General features: G+C 40.5%; 1 protein-coding gene across 3 annotated transcripts; it reads right to left on the reverse strand.

The window, feature by feature from the left end:
* Window positions 1-7485: 7485 nt before the first annotated feature.
* On the reverse strand, window positions 7486-12417 carry snx20 (sorting nexin 20). 3 transcript variants are annotated; one of them, XM_060909645.1, is made up of 4 exons: window positions 12245-12417; window positions 11798-11923; window positions 8831-8973; window positions 7486-8690 (listed from the first exon to the last, which is right to left on the reverse strand). In XM_060909645.1, exons 2-4 carry the CDS (start codon window positions 11898-11900, stop codon window positions 8022-8024), a joined length of 915 nt encoding a protein of 304 aa, XP_060765628.1. In that variant the 5' UTR covers window positions 11901-11923; window positions 12245-12417; the 3' UTR covers window positions 7486-8021. The 3 variants fall into 3 exon arrangements, with proteins under 3 accessions (XP_060765628.1, XP_060765619.1, XP_060765612.1); XM_060909636.1 differs by having other exon boundaries at window positions 11798-11926; XM_060909629.1 differs by having other exon boundaries at window positions 11798-12417.
* Between the last annotated feature and the right edge of the window lie 8532 nt (window positions 12418-20949).

The raw sequence follows: 20949 nt of genomic DNA on the forward strand, positions 1-20949 counted from the left end.
TACTTCACATAGACCGTCACTGTGTTTATGGATCAGATGTAACATAGAGTTTAAGGCACAATGCCCTAGTCTGAGACGAGTCAGGACCACTTGCTGAGACCTACCCCCTGATAGTGTACAGAGTGTGTTTACTGAAGGCTGAATAGAGTACAGGTGTCTCCCCTTTAAATCTTTGTCCCATTCAGCTTGCCATGTCTGGAAAATATTTCCCATAAGCTGACTCCTCAGTTCGGTCCTTCCTGGACCAACTGCCAACGTAATATCGTTAATACTTAAATATTCCCTTGCCAGCTTATCAGCTACCTCATTCCCACTAATTCCTATGTTTCTCTCTCTCTCTCTCTCTCTCCTTCTGATTTATATGGCGGTTGACAGATGTTTCGGTGTATTACCGCCACCGCTGGACTGGAGTGTGGAACAGGAGTTGCTTCTTATCTAGAAATTAAAGACGTTTTAATAATCCTGTGTTTTTCAAAAAAGTAAACAAATAAGATAACATTTTCCCATTACTTCTTTGTAAGATATTTCTGACATTAAAGGGTGTATTATTGGCCTCGACTTGAGCAATAAAATTTTGTCTCTCTTGATAGTATTTTTGACAGTGAATAAGAACATGCTCTACAGTCTCTGGGCTTTGTGATGCACAATACTCGCAGTTACCATCAGCATGCCTTCTCATAATAAAGAGGGTACTATTAAGATGGGAGTGCCCAGTTCTCAGCCTGGCCAATACCACTTCCTCCTGTCTTGCATTAAGTGAACCAATAGCTCTATGTATTTCAGGCTGAATGTTAAAAAGATGCCTCCCAGAAGACCCATTCTCCCAAAGGTGCTGCCATCTCCCATGTACTCTGGCCTTAATGATCTGTGCAGCGATTATTCATGCCTGATGTACTCAAGCTGGAAACGAAAATTGAAAGTGAGCGAAAAATTTGTATTTTCGGGAGCCCGTTTCTGCCACTTGGAAAAAAAACGAAGTCACATAATACTGTATGTCATAATAATGAGAAATGTTTCTCAAATTGTTCTCTCATTATGATGAGAACTTAAAGGTGCTGACTGCAAAGTTGAATTCTGGGCAAAATGTTCTATTTCTCTTGCTGTTGGAGTTTTGAGATGTTTCGCTGCTGCACACGCTGTGTATCCTATTTGTAAATGTTTTGCCGAGATAAAATGCGTCCCGCGTTTTACCATTCTGGAGATTGCCGAAGCAGAGGCTCCAACTTGGGAAATTACAAAGAGGGAGATTCTCCCTCTCTGCGAGTAGCTCGGAGGGAGACAAGTTTGAGCGCCGTAGGCACAAAGGCAAGTTTTATATATATATATATATATGAATGATTCACCACATTTTGTGTCAATTTCGTGTCAATTAAATCTTATTAATAGTAACAGATCTAGATAAATCCAGTAGACCAAACTTTAATATGCCTAAAGTCAATGTTAATGTCAATAATGACCATTATAAATTGCCAATGGTAGACCCTCTGATGATAATGTTCTTCTAATAATATTCTATTTCTAAGTCTAAGTTAGTAAAAATCAGACAAAAAAAGTCAGACAAGTTTGTTAGAATCTAACATCTGGTCTGGTGATCTAACCTTGTCAGATATAGGGTCGTCTTGCGGCCGTCCAAAATAGTCCGCCATTTGTCTCTGGCGACCATTGCGATGGGCGATCCGAACTTTATCTTGGTGATTTTCTGATATTTTTTCTTCGTAGTTTGGCTTTCGCCATTTCCACCAACAGAACTTTGTTTCATTATCTCATTCAAGAGAACATAAAGTTAAAGACAAGCAGGCGATAAATGCAGACGAAATGCAGATGCAAAAAAACAAACAAAATGGTTGAGTGTTGCAGGTTTTCTCGTTCTCTCGCGTGTATCATTAATAGTGCCATCTGTATGCTTTATAGGTAACTGCTAAGACATTGGGTGGGCTCAAGTGTGTACCCCGTGGCGTACTGAATTCCGCTCAATTCATGTGCGCGCTTGATCTGCGCATGCATGCCTCTGGCATTCACTCCAATCCCCCTGTTACGCTGATCGGTGTACCGACCGGGGAATCGGCATATACCGCGGGGTACACACTTGAGTCCACCCATACAATGTCAGACACACGAAAAGCGGAAAGTCAACTATTAATTTTCGTCAACATAAACGTATGAAGTTACCGGTATATATTTTTTTAACTAATCATGTGCAGTAAGGGCAGGTGGGAGATTTTTATGTTGTCAGCGGGAGGTCGGGAGGATTTTCTAAATGTTTCCTAAAGCGGGAGATCTCCCGCCCATGGCGGGAGAGTTGGAGCCTCTGCCGAAGCAAGTAAGCAACAATATCAAGTGACCATCTTGGAGCGTTTTTGACCTACTTTTAACCAGAACAAGTCGGAGTGGGAAAACATGGCGGACTCAGCTTTCCTGCCAGCTAAAATCCAGCAGAAAAGAAAAGGAAAGCCTGCCTAGTGAGTGCAACTGCAAGATAGAGCAAGGTTAGATGACATCATTTTTCTAGACAGATAACTCGCTAGTGCTTCGGTATCTTAGCCTTAGAATACATGGGCTTGACTCCACGGTAGTGAATATGGAATTATACACCTCATGTTTTTTAAGATAAGATAAGATAAGATAAGATAAGATAAGATAAGATAAGATAAGATAAGATAGCCTTTATTGTCATTGCACAGTCACCCGCACAACGAAATTGACATGCCACAACTGAAGGTGTATTAAAAACACATAAGAACAACAACATACATAAAAATGAGAACACATAAAAACAAGAACACATAAAAACAAAAAATTGGTTGTCATGAAAATGGAATAAATAAATAAATAAATAAATAAATAAATAAAATCAAGGTAGTTAAAGTTATTGCACTTCATAAAAATAGCAAAGAACATTTTAGCAACCTGTGTGTGTATTAAGTGTCCTGACAGCCCATGGAAATAAGCTGTTTTTCAGTCTGTTTGTTCTGCTCTTTATGCTCCTGTCCCTCCTTCCAGAGGGCAGCAGGCTGAGCAGGTGGTGTCCGGGATGGAGGTGGTCGCGAATGATCTTCCTAGTTCTGGAGAGGTTTCGAGAGCTAGCGATGTTATCCAGGGAGGGCAGAGGACAGCCAATTGTCTTTTCAGCTGACCTGATCACCCTCTGCAGCTTTTTCTTGTCAGTTGCTGTGCAGCCAGCATACCACACCATGATGGAGAAAGCCAGCACACTCTCGATGGTGGAGCAGTAGAAGGTCACCAACAGCCTCTCCTCCAGTCTGTTCCTTCTGAGGACTCTCAGGAAGTGGATTTGCTGTTGGGCCTTCCTCACTATGGCTGTTGTGTTAGCTGACCAGGAAAGGTCCTCAGAGATATGAGTCCCCAGGAATTTAAAGGTGCGGACCCTCTCCACGCAGTCTCTGTGGATGTAGAGGGGAGCGGGGTCAGCTTTGTGCCTCCTGAAGTCCATGACCATCTCCTTTGTTTTCTTGGTGTTGAGAGCCAGGTTGTTTGTGGCACACCACTCTGCCAACTGCTGCACCTCGTCCCTGTAGGCCGACTCGTCCCCTCCAATTATGAGCCCCACCAAGTATCGTTTCTTACAGAGAAAGAAACGATGACACAAAAGCAGAAACAGAGAAAAGATATATTTTTCTTTTGTTTCATGGATCTATTTGCGAACATCAACCACAAATTACATACCTGTGACTGAAAACTGTTTGAGGTCAACGCAGAGTCATGACGTTTTTCACTCGTTGCCATCTTGGTGTGACACAGTTCCATCGTTATGCTAATTAGTTAAAGCTCCTCGCATTAAAAAAAACCCTCCTCGTGTTGGGCTGTTTCCGTAAGACCATACTGTTTACTTAAAGAGGAAGGAAAACAGTCCCAAAATGGAGAAAAGGGACCCTCAGTACATCAGAATGATCACATCTTGCCTGCATCATATTGTTCTTGAGAGACAGGAAAATGCCATGCACAATAAAAAAAATGTAAAAATTTCAGATGACTTTGCAGTCAGCACCTTTAAGTCTCACAAGAAACCTCATCATTATGGTGATGGAAACGGGCTTCCATATTTATTTCATATACAAGTGTATGCTCTTGTTTTATTATTATGCTTATGATTTTTTTTGCTCATAGCTTTAAATTATGCTTAAGTTTATACATTTGCATGTTTTTGTTTCATAACTGTAAATTTTAGAGTTTAAACTCATAAGTGAATTATAAAGCACCGTATGATCCTGCACCTGCTATTGTGCTCCAGTAGAATATACAGTGTCATGCAAAAGTATTCATCCCCCTTGGTGTTTGTCCTGTTTTGTCGCATTACAAGCTGGAATTAAAATGGATTTTTTTGGGGGGGTTAGCACCATTTGATTTACACATGTCTACTTCTTTAAAGGTGAAAATTGTTGTTTCATTGTGACACGAACAATAATTAAGATGAAAAAAACAGAAATCTGGAGTGTGCATAAGTATTCCCCCCCCCCCCCCCCCAAAAAAAAAGTCAATACTTTGTAGAGCCTCCTTTTGCTGCAATTACAGCTGCAGGTCTCTTGGGGTATGTCTGGATTAGCTTACCACATCTAACCACTGGGATTTTTGCCCATTCCTCAAGGCAAAACTGCTCCAACTCCTTCAAGTTAGATGGGTTGCATTAGTGTACAGCAATCTTCAAGTTATGCCACAGATTCTCAATTGGATTGAGGCCTTGGCTTTGATTAGGCCATTCCAAGACATTTAAATGTTTCCCTTTAAACCACAGCAGTGTAGCTTTAACAGTATGTTTGGGTCATTGTCCTGCTGGAACGTGAACCTTCGTCCCAGTGTCAAACCTCTGGCCGACTCAAACAGGTTTTCCTCCAGAATTGCCCTGTATTTAGTGCCATCCATCTTTCCTTCAGTCCTGACCAGCTTTCCTGTCCCTGCAGATGAAAAATATCCCCATAGTATGATGTTGCCACCACCATGCTTCACTGTAGGAATGGTGTTCTCAGGGTGTTGGGTTTGTGCCAAACATGGCATTTCCCATGATGGCCAAAAAGATCAATTTTAGTCTCATTTGACCGGAGAATCTTCTTTCATGTGTTTGGGGAGTCCGCCACATGCTGTTGGACAAACTCCAAACATGTTTTCTTAAGCAATGGTTTTTTTCTGGCCACTCTTCCATAAAGCCCCGCTCTGTGGAGTGTACAGCTTAAAGTGGTCCTATGGACAGATACTCCCATCTCCACTGTGGATCTTTGCAGCTCCTTCAGTGTTCTCTTTGGTATTTTTGTTGCATCTCTGATTAATGCCCTCCTTGCCTGGTCTGTGAGTTTTGGTGGGCGGCCTTCTCTTGTCAGGCTTGTAGTGGTGCCATATTCTTTCCATTTTGCTTTAATGGATTTAATGGTGCTCCCTGGGATATTCAAAGTTTGGGATATTTTTTATAACCCAACCCTGATCCATACTTCTCCACAACTTTGTCTCTGACCTGTTTGGAGGCTCCTTGGTTTTCATGTTGCTTATTTAGTCGTGTTGCAGAGCCAGGGTCCTTCCAGAACAGGTTGATTTATACAGATATCATGTGACAGATTGTGTGACACTTTGGTTGCACACAGGTGGATCTTAATCAAATAATTATGTGACTTATAAAGTGAATTGGTTGGACCAGCTCTCAGTGGCGGCTCCAGAGATTTTTTCTTAGGGTGGCAAAGGAGGGGCATAGGTTCCAGGAGGGGGGCATAGGTTGTCGATGCAGCAGTTTATGCAAATCATAGAAATCATTTTTACTTACGCTCAAGAAAGACTCACAATCAAGTCATCTTGTCAAATATGTATTGAGCTATTGTACCATCAAGGAAAATGGATTCAACCATCTAAACCATCTTTTCTGAAAGTATATTCCCAAGCAATGAATGGAACTATTCTGCCCTAGCAATGTATCAAAAAATAGACAGATAGCGAACGGTTTAGATTGTGGATAAGGTTCCCTGGCACAAAAGCAAAACGGACCCCACCAGCACATTTTAACTGAATGATAAATACATTACCTCATTAACAGTATAGGTAGGGCATAATGCCAGCCTTGACAAAATGTTAGTTACACATTGATTAGTGAGCTACTGCTAGTGTAATCTCTGCAAACTAAGGTCAGGACAGATCATGGGACAGATAGATAACTAAAGCTTCTATGCTAGTGGAGCAAGACTAGCGTGCTAGTCTAGTTGCTGATCGACCAATATAAAAATATTGATAATAAAGATAGCTGGGCTAAAAGAATAATTGAGTACCAAAATGCATTTAACATAGAAAGGACAAGACTGTGTTCTATCAGGTGAAAACAATTTGGCCAACCTCTTTGCTCCAGCACGTTGCCTCATCAGAAGTCAAGCGTTCAGAAGAATCATAACAGAAGAACATCTCTCTCTGGGTGAAACCATTTCAAAATTCCAGGGGTGGGGTGGGGTGGGGTGTGAAATAACGTAAATAACGGTAGGTAGAGATGAGATGAGGGCTTAGTATCTCTGTAGATAGATAATTGAATTTCAAAAATGTGTTTTAATAAATAATTCTTTTTAAAATAGGGGGGCAACTGTGGTGGCAAGACATATTTTTACAGTGGCAACTGCCACCTTTTGCCACCCCTTAAAACCGCGCCTGCCAGCTCTTATTTAGGGGTTTCATATGGAAGTGGGTGAATACACTCCAGATTTCTGTTTTTTCATCTTATTTATTGTTTGTGTCACAATTAAACAACAATTTGCAAAGTGGTAGGCATGTTGTGTAAATCAAATGGTGCTAACCTCCCAAAAATCCATTTTAATTCCAGCTTGTAATGCAACAAAACAGGACAAACACCAAGGGGGATGAATACTTTTGCAAGCCACTGTAATACCTGAGTAACTTAAGGGAGCATAACTTTTATGGAATTATTCCAACATAGTTTCACAGTGTACTGAAATACACTGTGTAATATGCATAAGGACTCTTTCCTTCAATAATAATTGTCTTCCTTCCTAATTTATTTATTAGCACCAACTCCTGGTTCTAGTTTGTGGCATGAACTTGTGAAATTCCCAGCAATATTTTGGATAAGGCATAACTGTAAATGGAAACATGAAAGATTCTTGATATTTAAAAAAGAATTGGATTTATATCTAGAAAATGGGCTGGATATCTGGAGAAATATTAGAGCAACAAATTAAACCAGGAATAGGTGCAATGTGGAAATTAGCTGAAAGGTGTACATTAGCCTATAAGGTCAAATAAGTGTTTATAATCCACCGCTTTCTAGAGTGACATGACAGTAATAATTTAGTCTAGGATTAGATTAAATCTCATCTCATTATCTCTAGCCGCTTTATCCTGTTCTACAGGGGTCACAGGCAAGCTGGAGCCTATCCCAGCTGACTACGGGCGAAAGGCGGGGTACACCCTGGACAAGTCGCCAGGTCATCACAGGGCTGACACATAGACACAGACAACCATTCACACTCACATTCACACCTACGGTCAATTTAGAGTCACCAGTTAACCTAACCTGCATGTCTTTGGACTGTGGGGGAAACCAGAGCACCCGGAGGAAACCCACGCAGACATGGGGAGAACATGCAAACTCCGCACAGAAAGGCCCTCGCCGGCCACGGGGCTTGAACCAGGATCTTCTTGCTGTGAGGCAACAGCGCTAAACACTACACCACCGTGCTGCCCTAGATTAAAGCTATGATAAAAAAAAAAATACAACAGCAAAAAAACAAAAAAAACCCAAAACAGCATATTGTAGGAATGACTTGTGTACTTCAGTGATTAGAAAACACAACTGTTGTTCTAACAGCATATTAAAAACTTTTCACTTAGTAAAGCTCCACTCCAGCTATACGGTACATGTCCTGTTGCCTATATATAAATCACATAATAATCACATAATGTGACGCACACACACACTGTCAAACACTGGCTCAGTACTACACAAGGTCGGTGTGTTGAAAACAATTTAATAAAGTTTTACCCATCTTTGTGGGATTATAGGAACCTTTTAATAAAATATGGGTTCATGTAAACTCTTGCACCACAAGCTGTTTTAGTGACATCTTAGGCTCTGGTCCATGTGGTGAGTTTTGAACTCTGATCAGCTCCTCTTGCAACTGAGCCACAGGGTGCTGTAATTTGTACCCCAGATCCACCATGGCCTCCAGCAGTGGGCTACGATACCTGCACAGGCCATAGCGCCTTACTGCTGGCAGTGCCCTGTTTCCAGTCTGGAAAGCTGCATGGAAATCATCCAGGTCCCTCTGGCACACCAACATTGCACACAGTGTTGGCACAAGCAGGGATGAATCATGAGAACACAATTTCTCCTGGAGTACTAGTGCATTCTGCAGGACCTCCAGGGCGTGAGAATAACGGCCCCCACGCAATAGATCGTAGGCAGTCTTCAGCTCAGGGTGAGTGAAGAACGCTATGAAAGCAGGTGAGCGACGAATGTAGCGCCGAGAGTACAGCTGGGTCAAGTAGTCACAGAGAGTCACACGCCGTTCAGTGATGTTTTCTTCTGAGAAATTGCCCATCAGCCTCTTCTTAGGCAAGGTGACATCCTCAAGCTCCTCATTGAAGTCCTGAAGCAGCTCATGGTGCAGGTGGAGGAAATCAGAGTAGCGGCGCTCAATGGCCACATGCTTAAGATCATAACTGCCTGATCTGATCACTATTATCTGATACACCTGTGAGAATGGCAGAGGAAGCACTTGATGAAAAACTAGTATGATACCCTTATGGAAACAGTGACATGAAACATACAATATATACTAGAGATATTGATAATTATGCACAATTAATCTGTTTGGGCCATGGCTTAACTCACCACGTATCTGGAGATTGTGTGTTCTATAGTACGGGCGGATGGGATCTGAAAGAGCACTTTGACAGACCTAATCTCTTGTTTCACTGCCCTCCAATGCTGCTGAAGCTCTGCTGTAGTGAGACAGGAGGCACTGATGCCTGCAGCTGCATGCAAAAAAAAAAATCCACTGATTTATTTAATAATGCAGTATCTTCAGTCTGTCATGTACAGTGGTGCTTAAAAGTTTGTGAACCCTTTAGAATTTTCTATATTTCTGCATAAATATGACCTAAAACATCATCAGATTTTCACACAAGTTCTAAAGTAGATAAAGAGAACCCAGTTAAACAAATGGGACAAAAATATTATACTTGGTTATTTATTTATTTATTGAGGAAAATAATCCAATATTACATATCTGTGAGTGACAAAAGTATGTGAACCTTTGCTTTCAGTATCTGGTGTGACCCCCTTGTGCAGCAATAACTGCAACTAAACGTTTCCGGTAACTGTTGATCAGTCCTGCACACCGGCTTGGAGGAATTTTAGCCCATTCCTCCGTACAGAACAACTTCAACTCTGGGATGTTGGTGGGTTTCCTCACATGAACTGCTCGCTTCAGGTCCTTCCACAACATTTCGATTGGATTAAGGTCAGGGCTTTGACTTGGCCATTCCAAAACATTAACTTTATTCTTCTTTAACCATTCTTTGGTAGAACGACTTGTGCGCTTAGGGTGGTTGTCTTGCTGCATGACCCACCTTCTCTTGAGATTCAGTTCATGGACAGATGTCCTGATATTTTCCTTTAGAATTTGCTGTTATAATTCAGAATTCATTGTTCTATCAATGATGGCAAGCCGTCCTGGCCCAGATGCAGCAAAACAGGCCCAAACCATGATACCACCACCACCATGTTTCACAGATGGGATAAAGTTCTTATGTTGGAATGCAGTGTTTTCCTTTCTCCAAACATAACGCTTCTTATTTAACCCTTTGATGCAAAACATATGCACACCCCTTCTAAGGCACAACATGGTTCAAAAATGACCTGCATTCATTTTCCAGGTTATTTCATGCTGACTGAGTTTTTCTTTGCTCTATCTTTTGAAATCAATTTATTTTATGATTGAATATTCCAAGTATTCTTTAAATATCTTGTTTTTAATTACCACAAATCATTAATTTAATTTTTTCTTTCCTACTTTATGAACAAAAATACTTTTTATATTACTACACATGGGTCATCCAAGTGTGATTTAAAATTAAATGTCTTAATACTATAATAATAATTTGTTTCAAGTAATTACTTTAGCAGTGAATGGGGCCAGTTATTTATTTATTAACTATGTAGTTAGCTAAGCCAACTACAATAAAATTAGCTAACTAAAGTAGAATATGTCAACAGCTAGGTAGCTAATAGTAATTACTTGTAACTTTCTGACAAGTAATCTACTCACTCTCAAGGTAACCTCAACATAATCAATTTTTTTCTAAGGTAATGTTAGAACAATTGACCCATTACTTCCATGTATTAGTACTTCCACATTGCTTCCATGTATTAGATGGGCAAAGGGCGCTGTGCTGAGCTGTGAAATGTCTGACACAAGCACAATTCACAGTTCCCACCAAACGCTGTAGTAAATGCATGCGGGTCGTTTCTGACCCATGTGTGTAAACTTGATGTAGAATTACAAAAACTGTGCTTGTTCATAACTTAAGAAAGGAAAAATAAATATGATGATTTGTGCTAAACAAAAACAAGATATTTACTGCATATTTGGAAAAGTAAATGACAAAATGAATTTATTTCAAAAGTATATCATAGAAACACTCAGCCATACATGAAATAACCTGGAAAATGAATGCAGGTCATTTTTGACCCATGTTGTGCATTAGAAGGGTAGTGATACAAAAAGGGTTTTTATTCAAAAAGTAAGAAAGGAAAAAATAAAATAAGGATGTATGATGATCAAAAACAAGTTAATTGAGGAATACCTTGAATACTGAATGATGGAATTAATTTACTGCAAAGATATAGAAGATAAAAACTCAGCCGGGTCACTTCTGACCCATGTTTTGCATCAAAGGGTTAAACCAAAAAGTTCTATTTTGGTCTCATGTGTCCACAAAACATTTTTCCAATAGCCTTCTGGCTTGTGCACATGATCTTTAGCAAACTGCAGACAAGCAGCAATGTTCTTTTTGGAGAGCTTTCTTCTTGCAACCCTGCCATGCACACCATTGTTGTTCAGTGTTCTCCCGATGCTGGACTCATGAACATTAACATTAGCCAATGTGAGAGAGGCCTTCAGTTGCTTAGAGGTTACCCTGGGGTCCTTTGTGACTTTGCTGACTATTACACGCCTTGCTCTTGGAGTGATCTTTGTTGGTCGACCACTCCTGGGGAGGGTAACAATGGTCTTGAATTTCCTCCATTTGTACACAATCTGTCTGACTGTGGATTGGTGGAGTCCAAACTCTTTAGAGATGGCTTTGTAACCTTTTCCAGCCTGATGAGCATCAACAATGCTTTTCTGAGGTCCTCAGAAATCTCCTTTGTTCATGCCATGATACACTTCCACAAACATATGTTGTGAAGATCAGACTTTGATAGATCCCTGTTCTTTAAATAAAACAGGGTGCCCACTCACACCTGATTGTCATCCCATTGATCGAAAACACCTGACTCTAATTTCACCTTCAAATTAACTGCTAATCCTAGAGGTTCACATACTTTTGCCACTCACAGATATGTAATATTGGATCATTTTCCTCAGTAAATAAATGACCAAGTATAATATTTTTTGTCTCATTTGTTTAACTGGGTTCTCTTTGTCTACTTTTAAGACTTGTGTGAAAATCTGATGATGTTTTAGGTCATATTTATGCAGAAATATAGAAAATTCAAAAGGGTTCGCAAACTTTCAAGCACCACTGTGCACACTCACATATACAGTACAACCAACATATAACAGACAATACTAACCAGTATCAAATGATGTCTCCACTAGTTGCTCAGTGTTCAGAGGATGTGTCATTTTATCATCAGTCCTCAGGCTGAGCAGCTGAGAGTCTGAATCCATTGCCATAACATGTCCACATTCCCTCTTTTCTTCTTGTAAAGGAGAATTTTCTTCCATCATCACCACAGGTGCCGTAAACATTAAATATACATGGTACTACACTGTCCAAACACATACTACACTGAGAATAATTTAAACTAGGTACACAAGCTCAGAAGAACACATTTAAAATGTATCTTTGAATATGCCGTGACACATAGCACTTCTGTGTGCTCAGGTTATAATTAACAGTTTTGGAGGAAGTGGTCTGATCAGTATTTATCATACTGAAAACAGAATGGAAATTTACCATTCTCTCTTCCTCATGTAGTCTGGAGTAGTTCTGCAACATTCAAAGAAATCTTACTTACCTGCGTGAAGAACCTGGGTTGCTTTTATATTCGCTAAATTCAGTGAAACTTGGAGTCTACTGTAGACACTTAGTTTGTTAGATAGAAATAAATTTACGGAAATATTTCTTTAGATTTTGAACTATAGGAGCCAATGGTGTAAAACTGACATGCTAAACGTTTTCACAAGAGGAACTGAAACCAGAATGTGGGAGTGTCTATGTTCTTCATAGCTTTCATTAATTCCACCACATTATCATTGCCTTTTTTGTTTTTTTTTAAACCAACTGAAACTCTGCTATCTTACTAAGATATTTTGGGGGAGTTTTCCAGTAACCCTACATGAGAAGACATTAATACAACTACGATACAATGCAGTATAGGGGCGGCACGGTGGTATAGTGGTTAGCGCTGTCGCCTCACAGCAAGAAGGTCCGGGTTCGAGCCCCGTGGCCGGCAAGGGCCTTTCTGTGCGGAGTTTGCATGTTGTCCGCGTGGGTTTCCTCCGGGTGCTCCGGTTTCCCCCACAGTCCAAAGACATGCAGGTTAGGTTAACTGGTGACTCTAAATTGACCGTAGATGTGAATGGTTGTCTATGTGTCAGCCCTGTGATGACCTGGCGACTTGTCCAGGGTGTACCCCGCCTTTCGCCCATAGTCAGTTGGGATAGGCTCCAGCTTGCCTGCAACCCTGTAGAACAGGATAAAGCGGCTAGAGATAATGAGATGAGATGACAATGCAGTGTGTTCTGTTGTGTGGTTGTTGGTGTTGTAAGCCGTGATATCATCCACCAGGGGGAGATGTTTCTTTTACAAACGAATTTCTCTCAGAAACAGATGAGTATTAGAACATTTATATAAAGCTCGTATGATTCAGCTTACTGAAAAAATGTGATTAATGTTTACTGAAAACCAAATGACTTTTCAGATTTGTATTCATGTGTTAATGCAAAACAGATTGAATCTAAAACCTTGTGAGAACGTTTTAGAATTATGGATGATGGGAACAGTGCTGCTCATAAAACCAAGCTCGTTAAACTGGTACACCATGTTTGCCGGCTGGTAAGCATTGCTAAAAAGGGAACAAGTTCGAGCAAAATATACTACTAACAGGACAGCATGGGGGTGTCTCACAGCAAGCAGGTTTAGGGTTCAAATGTGGCAACCATGGCCTTAGGCCCAAAGGGTTGCTGGTTCAATTCCCTGGATTGACAGGAAAAATCCATGGTTGAAGTACCCTTGAACTCCCAACTGTCCCCCAGGGACTGGGTACGTGTGTGTACTCGTTGTACGTAGCTCTGGTTAAGAGTGTCTGCTAAATGCCTGTAATGTAATGCTGGCCAACTGGGGCCTTTTTGTGTGGAGTTTGCATGTTCCCCTTGTGCCTGCATGGGTTTCCTCCCAAAGACATGTAGATTATGTCGACTGGCTACTCTAAGTTGCCTATAGTTGTGACTGTAAATTGCTGTTTGTCTCTCTCGCTATCTCTGTTAGCCCCATGATAGACTTGACCTGTCTGGGTTGTACCCCACCTGTTACCCAATGTCAGTTAGGATTGACTCCAGCTCACCTGCAATGGATAAGTGATATAGAAAATGAATGAAAACTAATTCTATATCACAGACAAGTTGTTTTTAAGAAAACAACACAACAGTAGAGTGGCACTCTGGTATAACAGGTAGCGTTGCTGCCTTACAGCTCCATGCTGAGTTCAGTCCTGTTTCTATATGAAGTTTCCCATTTTCTCCCTGTGTTTGTGGAGGTTTCCTCTGGGTTATCTGGTTTCCTGCCAAAATATGCTGGTAGACATATTGGCTATCATAAAATTGCCAACAGGTATGTATGTATGTATGTATGTATGTATGTATGTATGTACAGTGGTATGCAAAAGTTTGGGCACCCCTAGTCAAAATTGCTGTTACTGTGAACAGTTAAGCAAGTTGAAGATGAAATGATCTCCAAAAGGCATAAAGTTAAAGATGACTCATTCCCTTTATATTTTAAGCAAAAACAATTTTTTATTTTCATCTTTTATATTTTCAAAATGACAAAAAAGGAAAAGGGCTCAAAGCAAAAGTTTGGGCACCCTGCATGGTTAGTACCTAGTAACACCCCCTTTGGCAAGTATCAGGTAGCCAGCTAATAATCTTTCAGTTCTTACCTGGGGGATTTTCACACATTCGTCCTTGCAAAAGGCTTCCAGTTCTACAAGTTTATTGGGCTGTCTTGCATACACTGTTCTTTTGAGATCTATCCACAGATTTTCAATGATGTTTAGGTCAGGGGACTGTGAGGGCCAGGGCAAAACCTTCAGCTTGTGCCTCTTGAGGTATTCCATTGTAGATTTTGACTTGTGTTTTGGATCATCATCTTATTGTAGGACTTATCCTCTTTTTACTTCAACTTTTTTACAGATGGTGTGATGTTTGTTTCCAGAATTTGCTCGTATTTATTCGAATCCGTGCTTCCCTCGACCAGTGAAATGTGCCCTGTGCCACTGACTGCAACACAACCCCAAAGCATGATCAATCCACACCCATGCTTCAGAGTTGGAGAGATGTTCTTTTCCTGGAATTTGGCACCCTTTTTTCTCCAAACATACCTTTGCACATTGTGGCCAAAAAGTTCTATTTTGATTTCATCAGTCCACAGGACTTGTTTCCAAAATGCATCAGGCTTATTTAGATGTTCATTTGCAAACTTCAGACGCTGAATTTTGTGGCTAGGACGCAGGAAAGGTTTTCTTCTGATGACTCTCCCATGAAGGTCATATTTGTTCAGGTGTCGCTGCATAGTAGAACAGTGCACCACCACTCCAGGGTCTGCTAAATCTTTCTGAAGGTCTTGTGCAGTCAAACAGGGTTTTTTTTATTTGCCTTTCTAGCAATCCAACGAGCAGTTCTTTCAGAAAGTTTTCTTCATCTTCCAGACCTCACCTTGATCTCCACTGTTTCTGTTAACTGCCATTTCTTAATAACATTACAATCTGAGGAAACAGCTACCTGAAAACACTTTGCTACATTCTTGTAGCCTTCTCCTGCTTTGTGAGTATCAATTATTTTACTATTCAGAATGCGAGGGAGTTGCTTAGAGGAGCCCATGGCTGTTGATTTTAGGGACAAGTTTGAGGAGTCAGAGAATTTATACAGCTTTGAAATCTGCATCATCTGACCTTTCCTAATGAAGAATTTGAACAAGCCACAGCTCAATAAGCTAATTAAGGTCTGGAACCTTGGTAAAAGTTACCTGAGAATTCAAATGTATTGGGGTGCCCAAACTTTCGCATGGTGTTCCTTTTCTTTTTTCACTCTCCAAGTGTACAAAACAAAAATAATACACAAATATTGCAGAAAACGCTGAAAAGAAATGTGTCATCTTTACCTTTATGCCTTTTGGTGATCAGTTCATCTTCTGCTCACTTAATTATTCACAGTAACAGACATTTTCAGTAAGAGTGCCCAAACTTTTGCATGCCACTGTATATGTGGTGCCCTGCAATGGACTGACATTCCATCTGAAGAATTCTCCTACCTCATGTGTCCCCAGGATAGGCTCCAGAGCCACTGCAACCCTTGACCAGGATAAAGTGATTATTATAGGTGAATGTGAGTGTGAACGGTTGTTTGTCTTTATGCATTGGCCCTGCGATGACCTGGTGACTTGTCCAGGGTGTACCCCGCCTCTCACCCATAGTCAGCTGGGATAGGCTTCAGCTTGCCTGTGACCCTGTAGGACAGGATAAGCGGCTACAGATAATGGATGGATGGTGAATGAATACAACTGTAATGCACTTAGAAAATTTCAAATATTTATGGATCACTTTTAATAAGTAATAAGGATGCTGGTATATAACATACCACTTATTAAAGATACTTTACGTACTTGACCAGCTCTGCCTTTGGTTTGGCAGCTGCTAGGTGGTCCTTGCTAGATTTTTCAGCAGTGAGATCTTACACCAAAACTGTAATGCTTGCAAAGGTCCATTCTTAAAGGTAGACTGCCTTTCAGATTTTTCAAGTGTGGGTCATAAAAAGAATTTTTCCAACACCCAATTATTTTTGTTTAGTGGACCGAAAGCTACTGAATTCGAATCACAGACTTCCAATTTTATTAGTTTTTTTTTAAAATAGATAATTTAAACGTGGCTCTAAATGGGGAAAGCCGTAAATTCTCAGCTATTTTTTCCTATTTTAACATGACCCGATTCAAGATACTATGTCATGCATCACATGGTGGGCTTTCCCCGTTCACGCAAGGCATTGTGGAATACAAATTTGAAACAGGAGAGGAAAATGGAGGACATGAGTGTGCGAATGAAACATGAAAGACCGACTACAGTAAGGGAAAGTGAGAAGAAAAGACGTTATGTTGTGAAGGAAAGGAAACACAGGACCAAACTAATAAATATCAGCAGTCAGCGAGCACCTTGGTGTGATCAGCTGTTTGTTTAGCGACAAAATGATGTAACTGTCAGTGCACGGTCAAAGGTAAATCTGCACATGCACACACGGACTTCCTCTGTCTGCTTGACTGTGCGAAGCGAGCGATTTCATGCACATTATTTGCTCGGGAATCTCTTCAAATTAAATGACTTCCCAGCCACAGAATGGCCTGATATTTTGTGAGATATTACAGAAATAAACATGTATCACAATGACCAAATTTCAGAGGGAACTAAATTTCACTGATTTTATGAAATCGAAAGGCCGTCTAGCTTTAAACATTTCCCTGTTTAGTGTTGTTCATAATATTCTTATTCAAGAAGAGCTTTACAAGGCTGTGCTCAGTATTAAACACTACTATAAAGACTGAGTGAATAATGCTAGTGATATCACTCATGGCTGTAACATGACTGTGCTGTCTCACGCTGCTTCTCCGTCTTATTTCATCAACTTTTATCTTGCGTTTTTTTTTTCCTACATCTGGTTAAAGGACAGCTGTACTGTTCAGTTTGTATTGTGCTGACAAAGATTTATTACAGAGTTTACTAAAAGTATGGATTTTATACAGTACATTGTATATTATTTTAGATAAAGAGTTTTCATTTTAGCACCAAACATTTAATGTGTTTTTCAGATGTTCCTTTGGTATCACACAAAGTCAAATAGTATGTGTTAAAATGTTAATAGTAAAGAAATCACAATGATATCAGCTCAGGAGTTTTTCTATTTCACCTTGAGTCTGATATAGTAAATATTCTCTAATAACATATATACTGGGCGGCACGGTGGTGTAGTGGTTAGCACTGTCGCCTCACAGCAAGAAGGTCCGGGTTCGAGCCCCGTGGCCGGCGAGGGCCTTTCTCTGCGGAGTTTGCATGTTCTCCCCGTGTCCGTGTGGGTTTCCTCCAGGTGCTCTGGTTTCCCCCACAGTCCAAAGACATGCAGGTTAGGTTAACTGGTGACTCTAAATTGACCGTAGGTGTGAATGTGAGTGTGAATGGTTGTCTGTGTCTATGTGTCAGCCCTGTGATGACCTGGCGACTTGTCCAGGGTGTACCCCGCCTTTCGCCTGTAGTCAGCTGGGATAGGCTCCAGCTTGCCTGCGACCCTGTAGAAGGATAAAGCAGCTAGAGATGATGAGATGAGATGAGAATGAACATATGTGCTTGACCCTTGCATTTATACATCAAATAATTGGAAAACGTCCATTATACAACAGTTAGATCCCGTTCACTAATCTGACTGAATGAGCAGTGTTCCAAGAGTACTTATATTTAGTATAGCCACACTGGGACGTTTCACTGTGTGTACCACTATGTAAAATTCCAATATTAACGACAGTTAATTGAAACTATTACTATAGAAGAGTTAGCAACATCATTAGCGGACATGGCAAACAATACATTTTTCATGAATATAACTTTTGATTTAAGGTGGTATGGTGGTGCAGTGGTTAGCGCTGTCGCCTCACAGCAGGTTCCAGGTTCAAACTTCATGGCCAATGGGGGCCTTTCTGTGTGGAGTTTGCATGTTCTCCTCATGTCTGTGTGGGTTTCCTCCGGGTGCTCCGGTTTCCCCCAGTCTAAAGACATGCAGATTAGGTAAAAAAAAAAAGTGCATACTTAGTGCCAATCCCAAGCCTGGATAGACTGGGGACGGCTGCGTCAGGAAGGGCATCCGGTGAAAAACCTACGCCAAATATGCGGAACAGATCTGCTGTGGCGATCCCTAACGGGAGCAGCCGAAAGAAGAAGATAATAAGTTTTGATTTAAAATATGAAAGCTCATCAGATGAAAATGAAAAGGGAGAAGCAAAGCCAGATACACCTTACACTGGATACTGGGAATGTTCAGATCATTGTGGGCCCAACAAGCAGCAAGCTAGCTAGCTGACAGGCTATCAGTGAATGTGACTTCCCAGAGGAAAATTTTGTTTCTCATTTGTATCCCTTCTGTTGCTCAGGAGACAAAATGGTGATTCTCTTTTAAGGATCATTTAAGTATTACTTTTGTCACAGTTCTTTCTCCTAATTTTGCCTTAGGAGAAATAAAAGAAGCAAAAGATGAGACATAGCAATGAGACAAGTAGGAGTCACAAAAGAGATCTTAGTTTTTTTGGGTGGGGGGCTTTTTTCACCTTTATTGGATAGGACAGTGTAGAGACAGGAAATGAGCTGGAGAAAGATCGGGAAATGACCTCGGGTCAGAATCGAACCCGGGTCCGCGGATTTATGGTATGGCGCCTTAGTCGACCGAGCCACAACTAAGACTATTTTATTAGTTGACTAATTTCAACTTTCGTGAGAAATAACGCGAATGTCTGCATCATGCGGGATTTGCGGGCGGGAGCGGGACAAAATATGGCAGGCGCGGGCGGGAGCGGGACTGAAAATCATAATTCTTTGCGGGAGCGGGACTGCACAATGCGGGAGCGGATGGGAGCAGGACTGAAAATTCTGTCCCGCGCATTTTGTAAATCAAAAAAGGACTAAACTGAGATGACTAGAATGAGAATGGTTCAAGATTGTGTAGAAACCTCTTTTACAAAACTGACAGAGCCTAATCTGAGACTCACCAAATAGATCTGAAATGAGAATTGTGTGAGTTTACAGAGAGAGCTCTCTGGTGGATCAGCCTGAGTAAAGTATGAGATGTATAAATTGGTCAACACTGAGCATTATTTAAAACATTGTTGAGAACTCATTTGTAGATTAAAGGGAGTCTACAATGAGATAACTTAACTCTTTTGCTCCAGAGACAAACCTGAGAAGCAGGAGACAAAAGCAATAATCTCATTTTAATATCACTATGATCTCATTATTGTCTAGGAGAAACAATTGAGAAAGAGAAGAGATCTCATTTTAAAATTTCCTTTCCTCTGGGTTTTTCAGTATCTATTTCCATTACCAGAGCAAAAATAAGCAAAACATTTGATCATACTGTGTTTGTCAGTTACTTTGTACTAATTTCTTGGTTATAGAACTGTTGTATAAAAGTAATATTGTACTCGCAATTGTGCTGTTATATCGAATATTTTCATGGCTGTGATTAGTTGTAGCACTTGGCCTGTGGTCCTGTGCCTACGGCTGAGTCACAGCTATGTTGATGTAAAGTATTATTCAGTTCTCACCTCTTGTTCGTACAACATTGCTGAATTATAGTCAAAATTAAGCCTGATTTAACCCAGCTATGTAAATCTTCTTCATAAAAGTTTACCAGTTCAAACTTCTGCTGTAACCATGTAAAAGAATGTGTGAGCATTCTTGTGAGTTTTGGATGCATGAACCACTGTATGAGACAAGAGCATCTGTGTGATCCTCCTCAGCTCCCCTCATTCATACGGCCATAAGCACATAACCCCAATGCTGCACAAAGAACAATGGCATCAAGCAACTATTTTTAATTCACTCCATTGTTTCATGTGGCAGCCTGGTGCTTGGCATTTATTTATTAGTTTTGATACATACATTTTCTATTGTTCGGGACATAATTCCTGTTTTGTTCCACAGATGCCGGGTTAGTGCGCTCTGTCCGTGCCAGCTGTGAGAAGTGTTACTGTCTCATTGTGGTGCTTGGCCCATCTGCTGAATAGCTAATAGGATTTTATCATTGAAATGTACAGTAGTATTGTCATACACACAGGAATAGGACAGGGTGGATGTGTTCATGCCATAATTAACGTGATAAAAGTCTGACATGCCTTCATATTGGTGCAATATCCTTAAATCAAGAATAACTTCTAGGACATGTTCTGTACTTGTTGATGGTCCAACGTGGATACTCTAAAGACTTGCACTTCCTAAAAATAGTTCATGTCCAAGTGTCACCCTTTCTTCTGTGGATAAATCCAAATTATTATTGACTTGTATCCAAGAACTGCTGCTGTAATCATAAAGACCATGAGGCCCATACTGAAAATCCTATTTGACTTTAGATTTTAGAGGAAGAATTTATAATCCTACTACCTGGTGTCACCCAGAAGAGGATGGATTCCCTTTTGAGTCTGATTCCTTTCAAGGTTCCATCTTTCCTTGTCGATTTGGGTATTTTCCTAGTTCCTTTCTTCTAAATCTACATCTACAACCCCGATTCCAAAAAAGTTGGGACAAAGTACAAATTGTAAAAAAAAACTGAATGCAATAATTTACAAATCTCAAAAACTGATATTGTATTCACAATAGAACATAGACAACATATCAAATGTCGAAAGTGAGACATTTTGAAATTTCATGCCAAATATTGGCTCATTTGAAATTTCATGACAGCAACACATCTCAAAAAAGTT

Source organism: Neoarius graeffei, chromosome 2, assembly GCF_027579695.1.
Source record: "Neoarius graeffei isolate fNeoGra1 chromosome 2, fNeoGra1.pri, whole genome shotgun sequence".
In the NCBI taxonomy this organism is placed as follows: domain Eukaryota; kingdom Metazoa; phylum Chordata; class Actinopteri; order Siluriformes; family Ariidae; genus Neoarius; species Neoarius graeffei.

Excerpts from the sequence above, each read along its gene's own strand:
- snx20 (XM_060909629.1), bottom strand. The coding sequence starts at position 11,975 with ATGTTTACGGCACCTGTGGTGATGATGGAAGAAAATTCTCCTTTACAA. Across the intron at positions 8,974-11,797 it reads GGAGACATCATTTGATACTG|CTGCAGGCATCAGTGCCTCC; the intron begins GTTAGTATTGTC and ends TTTTGCATGCAG. Across the intron at positions 8,691-8,830 it reads ACACAATCTCCAGATACGTG|GTGTATCAGATAATAGTGAT; the intron begins GTGAGTTAAGCC and ends CCATTCTCACAG.